The 14,157-nt window shown below is 45.1% G+C and overlaps 1 protein-coding gene across 1 annotated transcript in view; it reads right to left on the bottom strand.

Moving 5' to 3' along the window:
- Positions 1-14,157, bottom strand: part of ADAMTSL3 (ADAMTS like 3) — a 218,405-nt gene that overhangs the window by 130,222 nt on the left and 74,026 nt on the right. Inside the window, exon 6 of the mRNA XM_067471432.1 lies at positions 7,561-7,797. Coding sequence (XP_067327533.1) covers positions 7,561-7,797 — 237 coding nt within the window. The remainder of the gene's footprint in view (positions 1-7,560; positions 7,798-14,157) is intronic.

Genomic DNA, 14,157 nt, shown 5'->3' with positions numbered 1-14,157 from the left:
ATCTAATTTTCCTAGTTTCCAAGAGACGTCACAACCTCTGAGGATGCTTGCCATAGATGCAGGCAAAACGTCAGGAGAGAATGCTTCTAGAACATGGCCATACAGCCCGAAAAACCGACAACCCAGTGATTGCAGATTGCCTTCTTAATGATCTGCTCCACAATCTTTCCTGGTATTGATGTCAGGTTTGCATATCAATCCAGGTGTAATGTAACCTTCTGCTTTTCCTACTGCCTTTCTCTCTCCCTTGCAATTTAATTCTCTTTTATGACAGAAGAATAATAGAATAATAGAATAATAGAATCATAGAATTGGAAGAGACCTCATGGGCCATCCAGTCCAACCCCATTCTGCCAAGAAGCAGGAAAATTGCATTCAAAGCACCCCCAACACATGGCCATCCAACCCCTGTTTAAAAGCCTTCAAAGAAGGAGCCTCCGTGGCAGAGAGTTCCACTGCTGAACGGCTCTCACAGTCAGGAAGTTCTTCCTAATGTTCAGATGGAATCTCCTCTCTTGTAGTTTGAAGCCATTGCTCCATTGTGTCCTAGTCTCCAGGGCAGCAGAAAACAAGTTCGCCCCCTCCTCCCTGTGGCTTCCTCTCACATATTTATCCATGGCCCTGACCATATCTCCTCTCAGCCTTCACTTATTCAGGCTAAACATGCCCAGTTCCCTAAGCCGCTCCTCATAGGGCTTGTTCTCCAGACCCTTGATGATTTTAGTCGCCCTCCTCTGCACACATTCCAAGAGAAGCACCTTGTTAGCCATTATTTATTTATTCATTTACAGTATTTATATTCCGCCCTTCTCATCCCGCAGGGGACTCAGGGTGGATTACAGTGTACACATATATGGCAAACATTCAATGCCAATTTGACATACAAACATATACAGACATACACAGAGGCTATTTAACTTTCCTGGCCGCCAGGGGAGCTGTCACTTTCATCATCCATCTGCAACACTGATGAAGTACTTCCGCATTCCCCACATGCTTTTTGCTGGAGTGCTTTGCTGGAGTCTTTTTTATGGCCTCATAAATTAGTTAATTTAGCCTCCCCACACTTTAAGGAGATACCTTATTTTCCTACTTGACAGATGCAACTGTCTTTCGGGTTGCAAAGGTCGACAACAGGCTACACAATTGGTTGGCTTCGAACTCATGACCTTTTTGGTCAGAGTGATCTTAATGAAGTTCAACAGTGACAAATGCAAGATACTCCACTTTGGCAGAAAAAATGAAATGCAAAGATACAGAATGGGTGACGCCTGGCTCGAGAGCAGTACGTGTGAAAAAGATCTTGGAGTCCTCATGGACAACAAGTTAAACATGAGCCAACAATGTGATGTGGCGGCAAAAAAAGCCAATGGGATTTTGGCCTGCATCAATAGGAGCCTAGTGTCTAGATCTAAGGAAGTAATGCTACCCCTCTATTCCGCTTTGGTTAGACCACATCTGGAATATTGTGTCCAATTCTGGGCACCACAATTCAAGAGAGATATTGAGCTGGAATGTGTCCAGAGGAGGGCGACTAAAATGATCAAGGGTCTGGAGAACAAGCCCTATGAGGAGCGGCTTAGGGAACTGGGCATGTTTAGCCTGCAGAAGAGAAGACTGAGAGGAGACATGATGAGGCCCATGGATAAATATATGAGGGGAACTCATAGGGAGCAGGGAGCCAACTTGTTTTCTGCTGCCCTGGAGACTAGGACGCGGAGTAATGGCTTCAAACTAGCCTGAAGAAGAGAAGGCTGAGAGGAGATATGATAGCCATGTATAAATATGTGAGAGGAAGCCACAGGGAGGAGGAGGGAGCAAGCTTGTTTTCTGCTTCCTTGGAGACCAGGACGCGGAACAATGGCTTCAAACTACAAGAAAGGAGATTCCATCTGAACATTAGGAAGAACTTCCTGACTGTGAGAGCCGTTCAGCAGTGGAACTCTCTGCCCCGGAGTGTGGTGGAGGCTCCCTCTTTGGAAGCTTTTAAGCAGAGGCTGGATGGCCATTTGTCAGGGGTGATTTGAATGCAATATTCCTGCTTCTTGGCAGAATGGGGTTGGACTGGATGGCCCAGGAGGTCTCTTCCAACTCTTTGATTCTATGATTCTAATGCTGCTGACACTCAGCCAGCTGCGCCACAATCCCGGTGCAATTTTACATAAAATTACAATTGTATGGGACTCCCCATAAGAACCTGAATGTCGGTACCCAGCACTTTCTCGTATTATGCCTTTTGCCACATGTCTTTTGCCCACCTGGCTGCCACTTTCAAGCTGTAACACTCAGGACTAAATTTATGCGCTGCTTCATGTGACACGGAACAATGTACCTCCCTCCCATTTAGGAAAGATGCTATAAATACAGTAGCATGCATTAAGGAGCCAGCCCTTGCCAAATGGCAGGTTTCCCCTATTCCATAAACGACAGAAGGGAAATGGGGGATTCTCTTCTTAGGTGTGACATGTTGGCTTTTAAGAGAGGCGGCTGAGCTACTACGTGCTGGAATGATGGTGAGGTGGGAGCGAAGCATGCATTAAAATCATATAAAACCTAAAGCAATACACGGCGAGGCGGTCATAATCCCAACGCCAGGCTTTTGCCAGATGTTTCACTTTTTCCCTGAGTAAACACCTACTCTACTCATCAAGCGTGTCAAGTATTATTTTTTGAGCTGTGCACATGCAAGCCTTTAATAGAGCGGTAGCTACTTTGTGGAAAAGGAGGCTAATTACAAAACCATATCCCGTTCTGTGCAAAATTATTCCTATATAAAAACCAAAAGGGAGAGGGGGAAGTCCCTTTAGTGAGTGAGGGACTATCAAGGTTGGCAAACGGTAAATGCGATTTTCTTCTCTCTTGGCCCCTCCCATTCTACTTTACATCTACTTACTTACTTAGGTGATCCCTCGTTGTCCGAGTAGAATAGTCTTCCAAGATCCGTGTCTGTAGGTGACTGTGGAGCCCTATTCTTGATCTGCATCTTCTCCCACAGTGAGGGCATCAGTTTCCAGGTGGAAGGCGGTCTTGGTTGGGGTTGTGGCTTGATGTGCCTTCCTCTTGGCACATTTCTCTCTTTCGCCTCCATTCACGCCTCTTCAAATTCTACAGCACTGCTGGTCACAGCTGACCTCCAGCTGGAGCGCTCAAGGGCCAGGCTTCCCGGTTCTCAGTGTCTATGCCAGAGTTTTTAACGTTGGCTTTGAGCCCATCTTTAAATCTCTTTTTTCTTGCCCACCAACATTCCATTTTCCGTTCTTGAGTTTGGAGTATAGCAACTTCTTTGGGAGATGGTTGCCGGGCATTCGGACAATGTGGCCGGTCCAGTGGAGTTGATGGTGGAGGACCATCGCTTCAATGCTGGTGGTCTTTGCTTCTTCCAGCACAGGCATCCGGACAACGTGGCCGATCCAGCGGAGTTGATGGCAGAGGAGCATCGCTTCAATGCTGGTGGTCTTTGCTTCTTCCAGCATGCTGACATTTGTCCACTTGTCTTCCCTAGAGATTTGCAGGATTTTCCGGAGGCAGCGCTGATGGAATCATTTTAGGAGTTGCATGTGATGTCTGTAGACAGTCCACGTCTCGCATATAGCAGGGTTGGGAAGACCATAGCCTTATAAACAAGCACCTTTGTATCCCTAAAGATGTCCCGGTCCTCAAACACTCTCTGCTTCATTCGGAAAAATGCTTCAACAATATATCATTCTGCATTTCTACATTAATCAATTGCTGCCATTGCACAAGCAAGGTAAACGTAAAGGTTTTCCCTGACATTAAGTCTGGTCATGTCTGTTGGAGCATGTAAGAACTCAGTTAATGTAATGATAACTTTAACAAAAGGTGCATGAAGCTGAATGACCAGGGAGATGGGTAGCCTGGGACTTTTGGATACTATTACTTTTTTGTTCCGGCTTGAGCTATGCAGGTACAGAGAGAGAAGAGAGAAGCTTCATGAGCTGCTGAAGAGGTTTATCTAAATGGACAAATAAAGACTATCTATATAAATAAAATGTAATGTTAGTTTGTGGGATTAACATAACTCAAAAACCACTGTACGAATTGACACCAAATTTGGACACAAGACACCTACCAACCCAAGGAGTGAACATCACTTAAAAAAAATGTTTTGTCATTTGGGAGTTGTAGTTGCTGCGATTTATAGTTTACTTACAATCAAAGATTATTCTGAACTCCACCAATGATGGAATTGAACCAAACATGGCACACAGAACTCCCATGAACAACAGAAAACACTAGAAGGGTTTCATGGACATTGACTTTGAGAGTGATGGGCATTGACCTTGAGAGTTGTAGTTCACCTCCATCCAGAGAGCACTGTGGACTCAAACAATGATGGATCAGGACCAAACTTGGCATGAATATTCTATATGCCCAAATATGAACACAGATGGAGTTTGAGGAAAATAGATCTTGACATTTGGGAGTTGTAGTTACTGGAATTTATAGTTCACCTACAATCAAAGAGCATGCTGAACTCCACCAGCCACAGAACTGGGGCAAACCTCCCACCCAGAACCCCCCTGACCAACAGAAAATACTTAAGGCCATCCAGTCCAACTCCCTTCACCAGGGCAAGAAAATGTAAACAAAGCCCTCCTGACAGAGAGCCATCCAGCCATAAATATAGAGAGATAGATATCATTCACACACAGAGAGATATAGTATTATAGATTTGAAAGGGATCCCTAAAGAAGGATAATGATATGTTGCATGTTCCAGAGCAGGCAAACCAGACAATCTCCACATCAACACTGACAAAGAAACAGCAAGAAATACTGTTTACTCACAAGCATAAAGACATTACATATATTAGAAACCAACACTTTCTCATTACTTTATTTTCCAGATCACTACACTGGGCCACACCAATGCATGGCAGGGGACGGCTAGTTTCTAATAAAAGGACATTATGTGAGTTGATGCAACTGATCACATTGTACATATGTTGTTCTGAATTAAGAAGAGTAAACTACTTCTTCTTTACTGTTTATATGCATGGCATATTTTTCTTCCTCTGGCAAGGCAGTGTGTGGGCCGGTCAAATGTGAACTACACGTGGTTTGTTTTACATTATGCCACAGTGTCCGACTCTGGGAGGTGGTGCTCATCTCCATTTCTAAGCTGAAGAGTAGGCATTGTCCGTAGACACCTCCTAGGCCATGTGGCCAGCATGACTGCATGGAGCACCGTTACCTTCCCGCAGAAGCGGTACCTATTGATCTACTCACATTTGCATGTTTTCGAACTGCTAGGTTGCAAAAGCTGGGGCTAACAGTGGGAGCTCACCCCACTTCCCAGATTCGAACCGCTGACCTTTTGGTCAGCAAGTTCAGCAGCTTAGCGGTTTAACCCACTGCACCACCAGAGGCTCGACAAATTGTCATAGCTATATTCAAATGGATAAACTGAAATGGATAAACTGAGTTAGACAACGAACCCCACTTTTTTATTTCAAGACATTGATTCCGTCTCCTTTTCTCCGCCATATAATGAAACACAACTTTTTCCAGGAATCCTAGAATATCTCTGGATCTATTTCTCCTCGCCTTGATGCTTAAAACACCTGCTTCCTGGAACTGCTAAATTTAACATGCTCAAGAAAAGTAGCTTATTCCACAGGAATATCACATAATCACAACAACTGGAATAGGCAATGGGCAGCATTCAACGCTTTGTCAAGCCTCCGTCGGGGTTGAAATGTTTCCTCCAGAGCAGGACAGAAGGAATCCCTATCTGCAACATTGAAAAGCTTTAAAATGCTTAAAAGAATGCACACTTTACTGTAGATGGGAAGAAGACCTATGTCTCATCAGTTGACATTCTTAATAACCATACAGCTGTCTCATGCTGTATGGTTGCCGTAACATCAAATCCCTGTCTGGTGCAATCATACTCAAATATTGAGTATGATTGGAATCAAGGCCAACCTTAACAACTGTGGGATAGACACCGAGAACTGGGAAGCCTTGGCCCTTGAGTGCTCTAGCTGGAGGTCAGCTGTGGCCAGCAGTGCTGTAGAATTTGAAGAGGCACAAATGGAGGGCAAAAGAGAGAAACTTGCCAAGAGGAAAGTGCATCAATAAGACCTGGTTGGGAGTCAACTCCATTAAAATCACTACTGACTGAGAGGTCATGAGTTCGATGCCAGGCCAGGTCAGAATGAGCTTCTGGCCAGTTGTCTAGCTTGCTGTCGACCTTTGCAGCCCTAAAGACAGTTACATCTGTCAAGTAGAAAATGTTGTTGTTATTCATTCGTTCAGTCGTCTCCGACTCTTCGTGACCTCATGGACCAGCCCACGCCAGAGCTCCCTGTCGGCCGTCACCACCCCTAGCTCCTTCAAGGTCAGTCCAGTCACTTCAAGGGTACCATCCATCCATCTTGCCCTTGGTTGGCCCCTCTTCCTTTTGCCTTCCACTTTCCCCAGCATCATTCCCTTCTGCAGGCTTTGCTGTCTCCTCGTGATGTGGCCAAAGGACTTCAACTTTGTCTCTAGTATCCTTCCTTCCAGTGAGCAGCCGGGCTTTATTTCCTGGAGGATGGACTGGTTGGATCTTCTCGCAGTCCAAGGCACTCTCAGCACTTTCCTCCAACACCACAGCTCAAAAGCATCTCTCTTCCTTCGCTCAGCCTTCCCTAAGGTCCAGCTCTCACATCCGTAGCCAGATTTTGTTCATTTTCATGGTTTCTTCCTTTCTGTTGAAATTGTCCACATGCTTGGACAGAAAGCATGAAAGGAACAGAAGGAAGAGACCATGAAAATGAACAAAATCTGGCTACCAGTATTAAAAAACTCTAAAATTACAACAGCAAAACAGCAGAGAGGAAACAACCAGGCACATCTTAACACCTCTCAACAAAAGATTTTCCCAGGCTCAGCCAGGCCTTCAAATGCTAATGAAGGTGGTCAGTTGAAACATTCACACCTAGCTTCAGCAGAGAAGAGCTCTTTGCCCCACCCCAGCCATTCCACAGATATATAAACCCATTGTCCTACTTCCAACAGACCTCACTACCTCTGAGGATGCTTGCCATAGATGCAGGCAAAACGCCAGGAGAAATGCCTCTAGAACATGGCCCTATAGCCCGAAAAAACCCACAAGAACCTAGTGATTCCAGCCATGAAAGCCTTCGACAAAACATCGTTTCATACCCTTGAGTGCAATTAATCTGGCCCTGGAGTCCTGAATTTGTTTATAGTAGCCATATATTGCTTCTTCCTACTGTGAGAAACTTCAATTCTGTGCAAAATTTGAACTTTTGGGAGTGAAGAAAATGTTGTTTTCTGTGTAAATACTACCCAGAATAAGTTCCAATCTGCAGATACTCTCATCAGTCCAGGATTCCTCCTGGGTACTCAAGAAACATATTTTTCAACAACTGTGTGACAATTTTGGACATCCATTCCGTCTCTTTTTCACAGACTCCAGAGACCACAGTTGTGAGAGTGGACAAAAGTAAGAGCGCTTCACCGGGGCCGACTCTATTCATTTGGGTAAGAGAAATTAATAGCACCAAATGCACCAAAGGTACTTACTTACCTGGCAAATTCCACTGATGCACATATCCAGGGATTTAGCATTGCAGCGGGTCCCGTCCAGAACTTTGGGGGCCAGCTCCACTACCAACTGTTGGCCCAAGGCTTGGCACTTCAGGGCACAGGGAGAGCTGGCATCATCATAAACAGGGACCCATTCATAAAAATGCCCCTGGTACTTGACGTCATTGTAGGCTGAACACTGCTGAGCCCGGAAATCGCCAGCATCTGATTGGCAGTCCTGAACGGGAAAACAAAACAACCCTTTGCAGTTAAATGCACTTCCTCACAATTAAGGTTGCAATCACTGTTGTTGCTGTGTGCCCTCAAGTTGTTTGCGCCTTATGAGAGTTGTAAAGTAAACCTATCACAGGATTTTCTCCGCAAGGTTTTGTCAACCTTCATCTTAATTGGAGAGAGTATGACTTGACCAAGGTCACCCAGTGGATTTCTATGGCCAAGGGGCATTTGGACCTTGATATCTCAGAGTCTTAGCCCCATCTACACTGGACACAAGATCTGGGGCTGGTCTGAAGAATGACTAGTAAAGAGTAGTTCTGTCAAACCAGTTCTGAGCTGACCAATATACATGGTTTAACTGATGATTTGGAGAGGATTGTGAGCTTTCCTGTGACACAAACGGATGGGCCTTCAAGTCTGGGAAATTAAAGTCTGGGGAATGATGGTTCTCTGTGAGAAAACTGGCACGGAAAGAGAAAGACCTCAAAGGTATTCGGGGAGTCAGAAGTAGCAACAGTAGATAAGGAATCAATTTTGTTTTTTGTTTTTGTTTTTTCGTGTCAGGAGTGACTTGAGAGACTGCAAGTCCCTTCTGTTGTGAGAGAATTGGCCATCTGCAAGGACATTGCCCAGGAGACACGCAGATGTTTGATGTTTTGCCATCCATGTGGGAGGCTGTAATGTAAATACTTAACAGGATTTTCTCTGCAAGGTTTTGGCCAACTTCATCTTAAGTGGAGAGAGTATGACTTGACCAAGGTTACCCATTGGATTTCTATGGCCAATGGGCATTTGGACTTTGATATCTCAGAGTCTTGGGCCCATCTACACTGGACACAAGATCTGGGGATGGTCTGAAGAATGACTAGTAAAGAGTAGTTCTGTTAAATCAGTTCTGAGCTGACCAATATACATGGTTTAACTGATGATTTGGAGAGGATTATGAGGTTTCCTGTGACATAAACACATGGGCCTTCAAGTCTAGGAAATTCAAGTCTGGGGAATGATGGTTCTCTATGAGAAAACAGGCACAAACGGATGGGCCTTCAAGTCTGGGAAATTCAAGTCTGGGGAATGATGGTTCTCTGTGAGAAAACTGGCACAGAAAGAGAAAGACCTCAAAGGTATTCGGGGAGTCAGAAGTAGCAACATTAGATAAGAAATCAAGTTTGTTTTTTGTTTTTGTTTTTTCGTGTCATGAGTGACTTGAGAAACTGCAAGTTGCTTCTGATGTGAGAGAATTGGCCGTCTGCAAGGACGTTGCCCAGGGGACACCCGGATGTTTTGATGTTTTGCCATCCATGTGAGAGGCTTCTCTCATGTCCCCGCATGGGGAGCTGGAGCTGATAGAGGGAGCTCATCTGCGCTCTCCCTGGATTTGAACCTGTGACCTGTTGGCCTCTAGTCCTGCCAGCACAAGGGTTTAACCCACTGTACCACGGGGGGCTCTGAGGAATCAAATGAAGAGTTGAGTGATAAGGAGGGCTCCCAGGAGAAACCACCTGTAGTTATGGAGATCAACAAAAGTCTTCATTTGCAGATCAAGCAGAAAATAGGTTGCGTCGTTCAGAGAGATTGTGTGGGGAAAGTTGTAGAGAAAATTCATGGGAAACTGAATGATTTCATGGGTGTCTGTTAAACAGCAAGTTGTTTACCTTTAGGTTAGTTCAGGCAACGTAGAATTAGAGTGAGAAGCTAGGCCTTGGTTCTCTGATTCTCGGTTCAAGTCATGACTTGGTTTTGGATTTAAGTGTCCTGGACGTTTTCTATGTTCCTGTTCCTGTTCCAAGTTTTTACTATTCATACATTCTTGTTTGTGGATTTGTGTCGTACTTGTGATTTCTGGCTGTTCCTGGACTATGTCACCTTTGGACCTTTATGAGACATTTGGATTACTGTTTGGTTATGACCTGTTGCTAAACCTTTTGGGATAATATAGCTTCTTCTCTTATTCCTGATTTTTTTACACTTTTGTGTGTTTTTATAATTAACTGTTTGCTAATAATAATAATAATATAATAATAATAATAATAATAATAATAATAATACTTTATTTATACCCCGCTCCCATCTCCCCAAGGGACTCGGTGCGGCTTACATGAGGCCGAGCCCAAAATACAACAATACAAGCAATAATAATAACAATACAAGCAATTTAAAATAACAAAACAATAAAACAATAACACATGCATTATCAATAGGACAACACACTTTAAAATCTATGGGTAGGCCAAATGTAATTAAAATTAAAAGACTAAAGAATAATGCTGGACATGGACGAAAAAGTGATGTGGCGGTTTGTGGGAATATACGAGCAGACCTAAATATATAAAGTGCTTTGGAGGACAAAGTGCTATGGGATCATTGTTCTGGGAAAGCACACTGGAACAACCATGTCTTCAAACTCCTCTTAAAGACTGCCAAAGTTGGGGCATGCCTGATGTCCTTAGAGAGTGAGTACCAGAGTCGAGGGGCCACCACCGAAAAGGCCTTCTCTCTCATCACCACGAATCGCGCTTGCGATGCAGGTGGGAGCGTGAGCAGGGCCTCTCCAGATGATCGAAGAGATCGTGTGGATTCGTATACAGATATTCTAGACCAGGGGTCCTCAAACTTTTTAAACCAGGGGCCAGTTCACTGTCCCTCAGACCGTTGGAGAGCCGGACTATAGTTTTTTTTTTAAAAAAATCAATTAAAAATTCCTATGCACATTGCACATATCTTATTTTGCGGTGTGGAAGGGCCCTGAGAGGGGGTTCTTTCTAGCCCACTTTAGGCAGTAATTCCAGGAGCAGAGAATGGGAAATCGTCCTATTTCTAGTCTGAACAAATTCTGGCTAGTATTATTAAAAAAAACTCTAAAATTATAACTGTAAATAAAGAACAACACTCAAACACAGGCGAACTCCAGACAAGAAAACAATCAGGGCCAGCTAATCACCTCTCAACAAAGGATTCTCCCTAAAAACTGTCTGGCTATGAAATGGCAATCAAGGTGGCCAATTGAAACATTCATACCTACCTCAAGCAGACAAGAGTTCTTTCTCCCACCCTGGATCTTCCACAATTTTCCTAGTTAAAGGTTTTCCTCTGACATGAAGTCCAGTCATGTCTGACTCTGGGGTGTGGTGCTCATTTGCATTTCTAAGTCAAAGAGCTGGCGTTGTCCGTAGACACCTCCAAGGTCATGTGGCCGGCATGACTGCATGGAGCGCCGGGGCAGCCTCCCTTGGCTGGCTCACGCTGCCCATCGGGCTCGATGGGCAGCGTGAGCCTGCCAAGGGAGGAGCAGCACCGCGCGGCCTACTCGTGCGTAAAGCACCTCACGAGGTGCTTTACACGCGAGTAGGCCGTGTGGAGCAACTGCCCTTGGCTGGCTCATGCTGCCCATCAGGCCCGATGAGCAGTGTGAGCCTGCCAAGGGAGGAGTAGCACTGCGTGGCCTACTTTTGTGTAAAGCACCTCGTGGGGTGCTTTACACGTGAGTAGGCCGCCGGAGCAGCTGCCCTTGGCTGGCTCACGCTGCCCATCGGGCCTGACGGATAGCGTGAGCCAGCCAAGGGAGGGGCACTGTGGGGGGGGGGGGCGCTCCTCCTCCGTGGGCCGGATAAGTGCCCTTGGCAGGCCGGAAGTGGGCCGCGGGCCATAGTTTGAGGACCCCTGTTCTAGACTCTTGCGTGGTGTGGTGGTCATGAGCAGGGTCGTAGCCAGAAAAAAATTTCGGGGAGGGTTGACAATTTTGGGGGGGGGGTTGAAAATTTGGGGGGGGGGTTGAAAATTTTGGGGTGCGGGGTGTGGTTGAAACCTGCCTCTTAGCTCACGCTGAAGCAAAGAGCACAGCAGGGGGCAGAGCAACCTTCAATAGCCTGCAGCTCCACCCCTGTCAACCACCTCCACCAAGTCTGGCCTCCTTAATGAGAGCATTCAACACACACACACAGAACTTGGTTGCTTCGCTACATCGGTATTGCTGCAAGTAATGACAGTGTGAATAAATTGTCAATATTTGCTAGAGATAGTGCTTTCAGTTCTGGAGGGACTCTTGATTTTTGCATCTCATAGACTTAGCAGCATGGGGATTTGGTTAACCAGTTAAAATTCATGAGTAAACCAGGTTTTTTAAAAAAATCTGAAACATTTCGGGGAGGGTTTGAACCCCTAAAACCACCCCCTCGCTACAGGCTTGGTCATGGGTATTTCCAGGCCTGAAGTGCAACAATTACATAATCTTTTGCTATTCTTTCACTATGCCTGGACAGCTGCTTCCTTCTGTCTTCCTCCTAACTTTACTTACGAGAAAACCTGTGACTCCTGATGGCACCCTAACACCGCAACGATTTGTTTCCTCTCTTGCTCAGACTTGTTCTCTTTGGCTTGCGGTCCTGTCCTAGCAATGGCTCCGCTTTTTCTTCTCAGGCTCCAATTCAGCACACATTCCTTATACTGATTTTTTACATTATTTCTTGGCCCAAACCGTAAATCTGATTCTCTGCGCTTCCTGGCTCTAGATTACTCGACAACAACAACATCAGAAAGCTACAAAGCACTTTACGAATAGAAGATATGAGAAATTTCAAAATAAAGACCTGGGAAAATAGGAAAGACAGAGTCCATAAGAAGAAGACTGCAGGTTATTAAATTTATGAACTTTGTTTGCAAAGGCACACGAAGTATTTCTAGATCTCTGACAAAAAGGATATAACTGTTGCATCATAGGAATGAGATCCCTGCTCCAAAATAAGTCACTAAGTGTATGCATGCCCTCAAATTGCTTACATAACTGTGGAAAGATACTCAAAACAAATGACAGAGGACTCAGATATAAGAGGATGTAAAAATGCAAAGGAAAAACATTAGGATCTATTTGAGCATGAGTGCATTATGGGAGTTAATTCTCTTTGACTGCATGAGAAATAGTTTGAAGAGCTGCTGATGGAAAGAAACCAGGAATCTAGGCTCCACTTCTTCAATGGCAAAATATCACTACTTTCTCCCTTCCGTAGTGCCTGCCACAGTGAAACCATTAGCGGTCACCACGTGGGAACCAAAATCAGGGAAACGAGAGCCACGCTGGATGACGATAAGGCCAAAAGCTACTCGAAGCCAAAGGAGAATGCAGTCCGGGACTCCTCCTAGTCAATGTGGCAGCTTGAATAAGACATCCTTTATAGTTCTCCTTGTTGATGTCTAGTAGGCATGGTTAGGTTCGGTCAGAATTTTCGTAATTTGGAATAAATTCAGAAAGATATGGTTTTTGAAGCGATTTCAAAGTTTTTAAGGAAACCGGAAGTCCCTTTGCCCTTCTGAAGCTTTTCCTGTCATTTCTGTTATGAATCAATAAGGGAGTCGGATCCCCCTGAGAAGTCGTTTTAAACCAGAGTGGATGAATTCCCTCCCTTTCCTTTCCCCCTGGCTTCTATTTTGAGCAGAGAAGTGTTTTAAAGCAGAGTGGATGAATTCCCCCCCTTCCTTTCCCCCGACTTCTGTCTTGAGCCTGAGAAGCGTTTTAAAGCAGAGTGGATGAATTCCCTCCCTTTCCTTTCCCCCGACTTCTGTCTTAAGCCAGAGAAGCGTTTTAAAGCAGAGTGGATGAATTCCCTCCCTTTCCTTTCCCCCGACTTCTGTCTTGAGCCTGAGAAGCGTTTTAAACCAGAGTGGATGAATTCCCTCCCTTTCCTTTCCCCCGACTTCTGTCTTAAGCCAGAGAAATGTTTTAAACCAGAGTGGATGAATTCCCTCCCTTTCCTTTCCCCCGACTTCAGTCTTGAGCCTGAGAAGCGTTTTAAACCAGAGTGGATGAATTCCCTCCCTTTCCTTTCCCCCGACTTCTGTCTTAAGCCAGAGAAGTGTTTTAAACCAGAGTGGATGAATTCCCCCCCTTTCCTTTCCCCCGACTTCTGTCTTGAGCCTGAGAAGCGTTTTAAAGCAGAGTGGATGAATTCCCTCCCTTTCCTTTCCCCCGACTTCTGTCTTGAGCCTGAGAAGTGTTTTAAACCAGAGTGGATGAATTCCCTCCCTTTCCTTTCCCCCGACTTCTGTCTTAAGCCAGAGAAGTGTTTTAAACCAGAGTGGATGAATTCCCCCCCTTTCCTTTCGCCCGACTTCTGTCTTGAGCCTGAGAAGCGTTTTAAACCAGAGTGGATGAATTCCCTCCCTTTCCTTTCCCCCGACTTCTGTCTTGAGCCTGAGAAGCGTTTTAAAGCACAGTGGATGAATTCCACCCCCTTCCTTTCCCCCAGCTTCTGTCTTGAGCCAGAGAAGCGTTTTAAACCAGAGTGGATGAATTCCCTCCCTTTCCTTTCCCCCGACTTCTGTCTTAAGCCAGAGAAGTGTTTTAAACCAGAGTGGATGAATTCCCCCC

This window comes from Anolis sagrei, chromosome 9, assembly GCF_037176765.1.
Source record: "Anolis sagrei isolate rAnoSag1 chromosome 9, rAnoSag1.mat, whole genome shotgun sequence".
Lineage (NCBI taxonomy): Eukaryota > Metazoa > Chordata > Lepidosauria > Squamata > Dactyloidae > Anolis > Anolis sagrei.
This window is presented reverse-complemented; position numbering and strand designations above follow the sequence as displayed.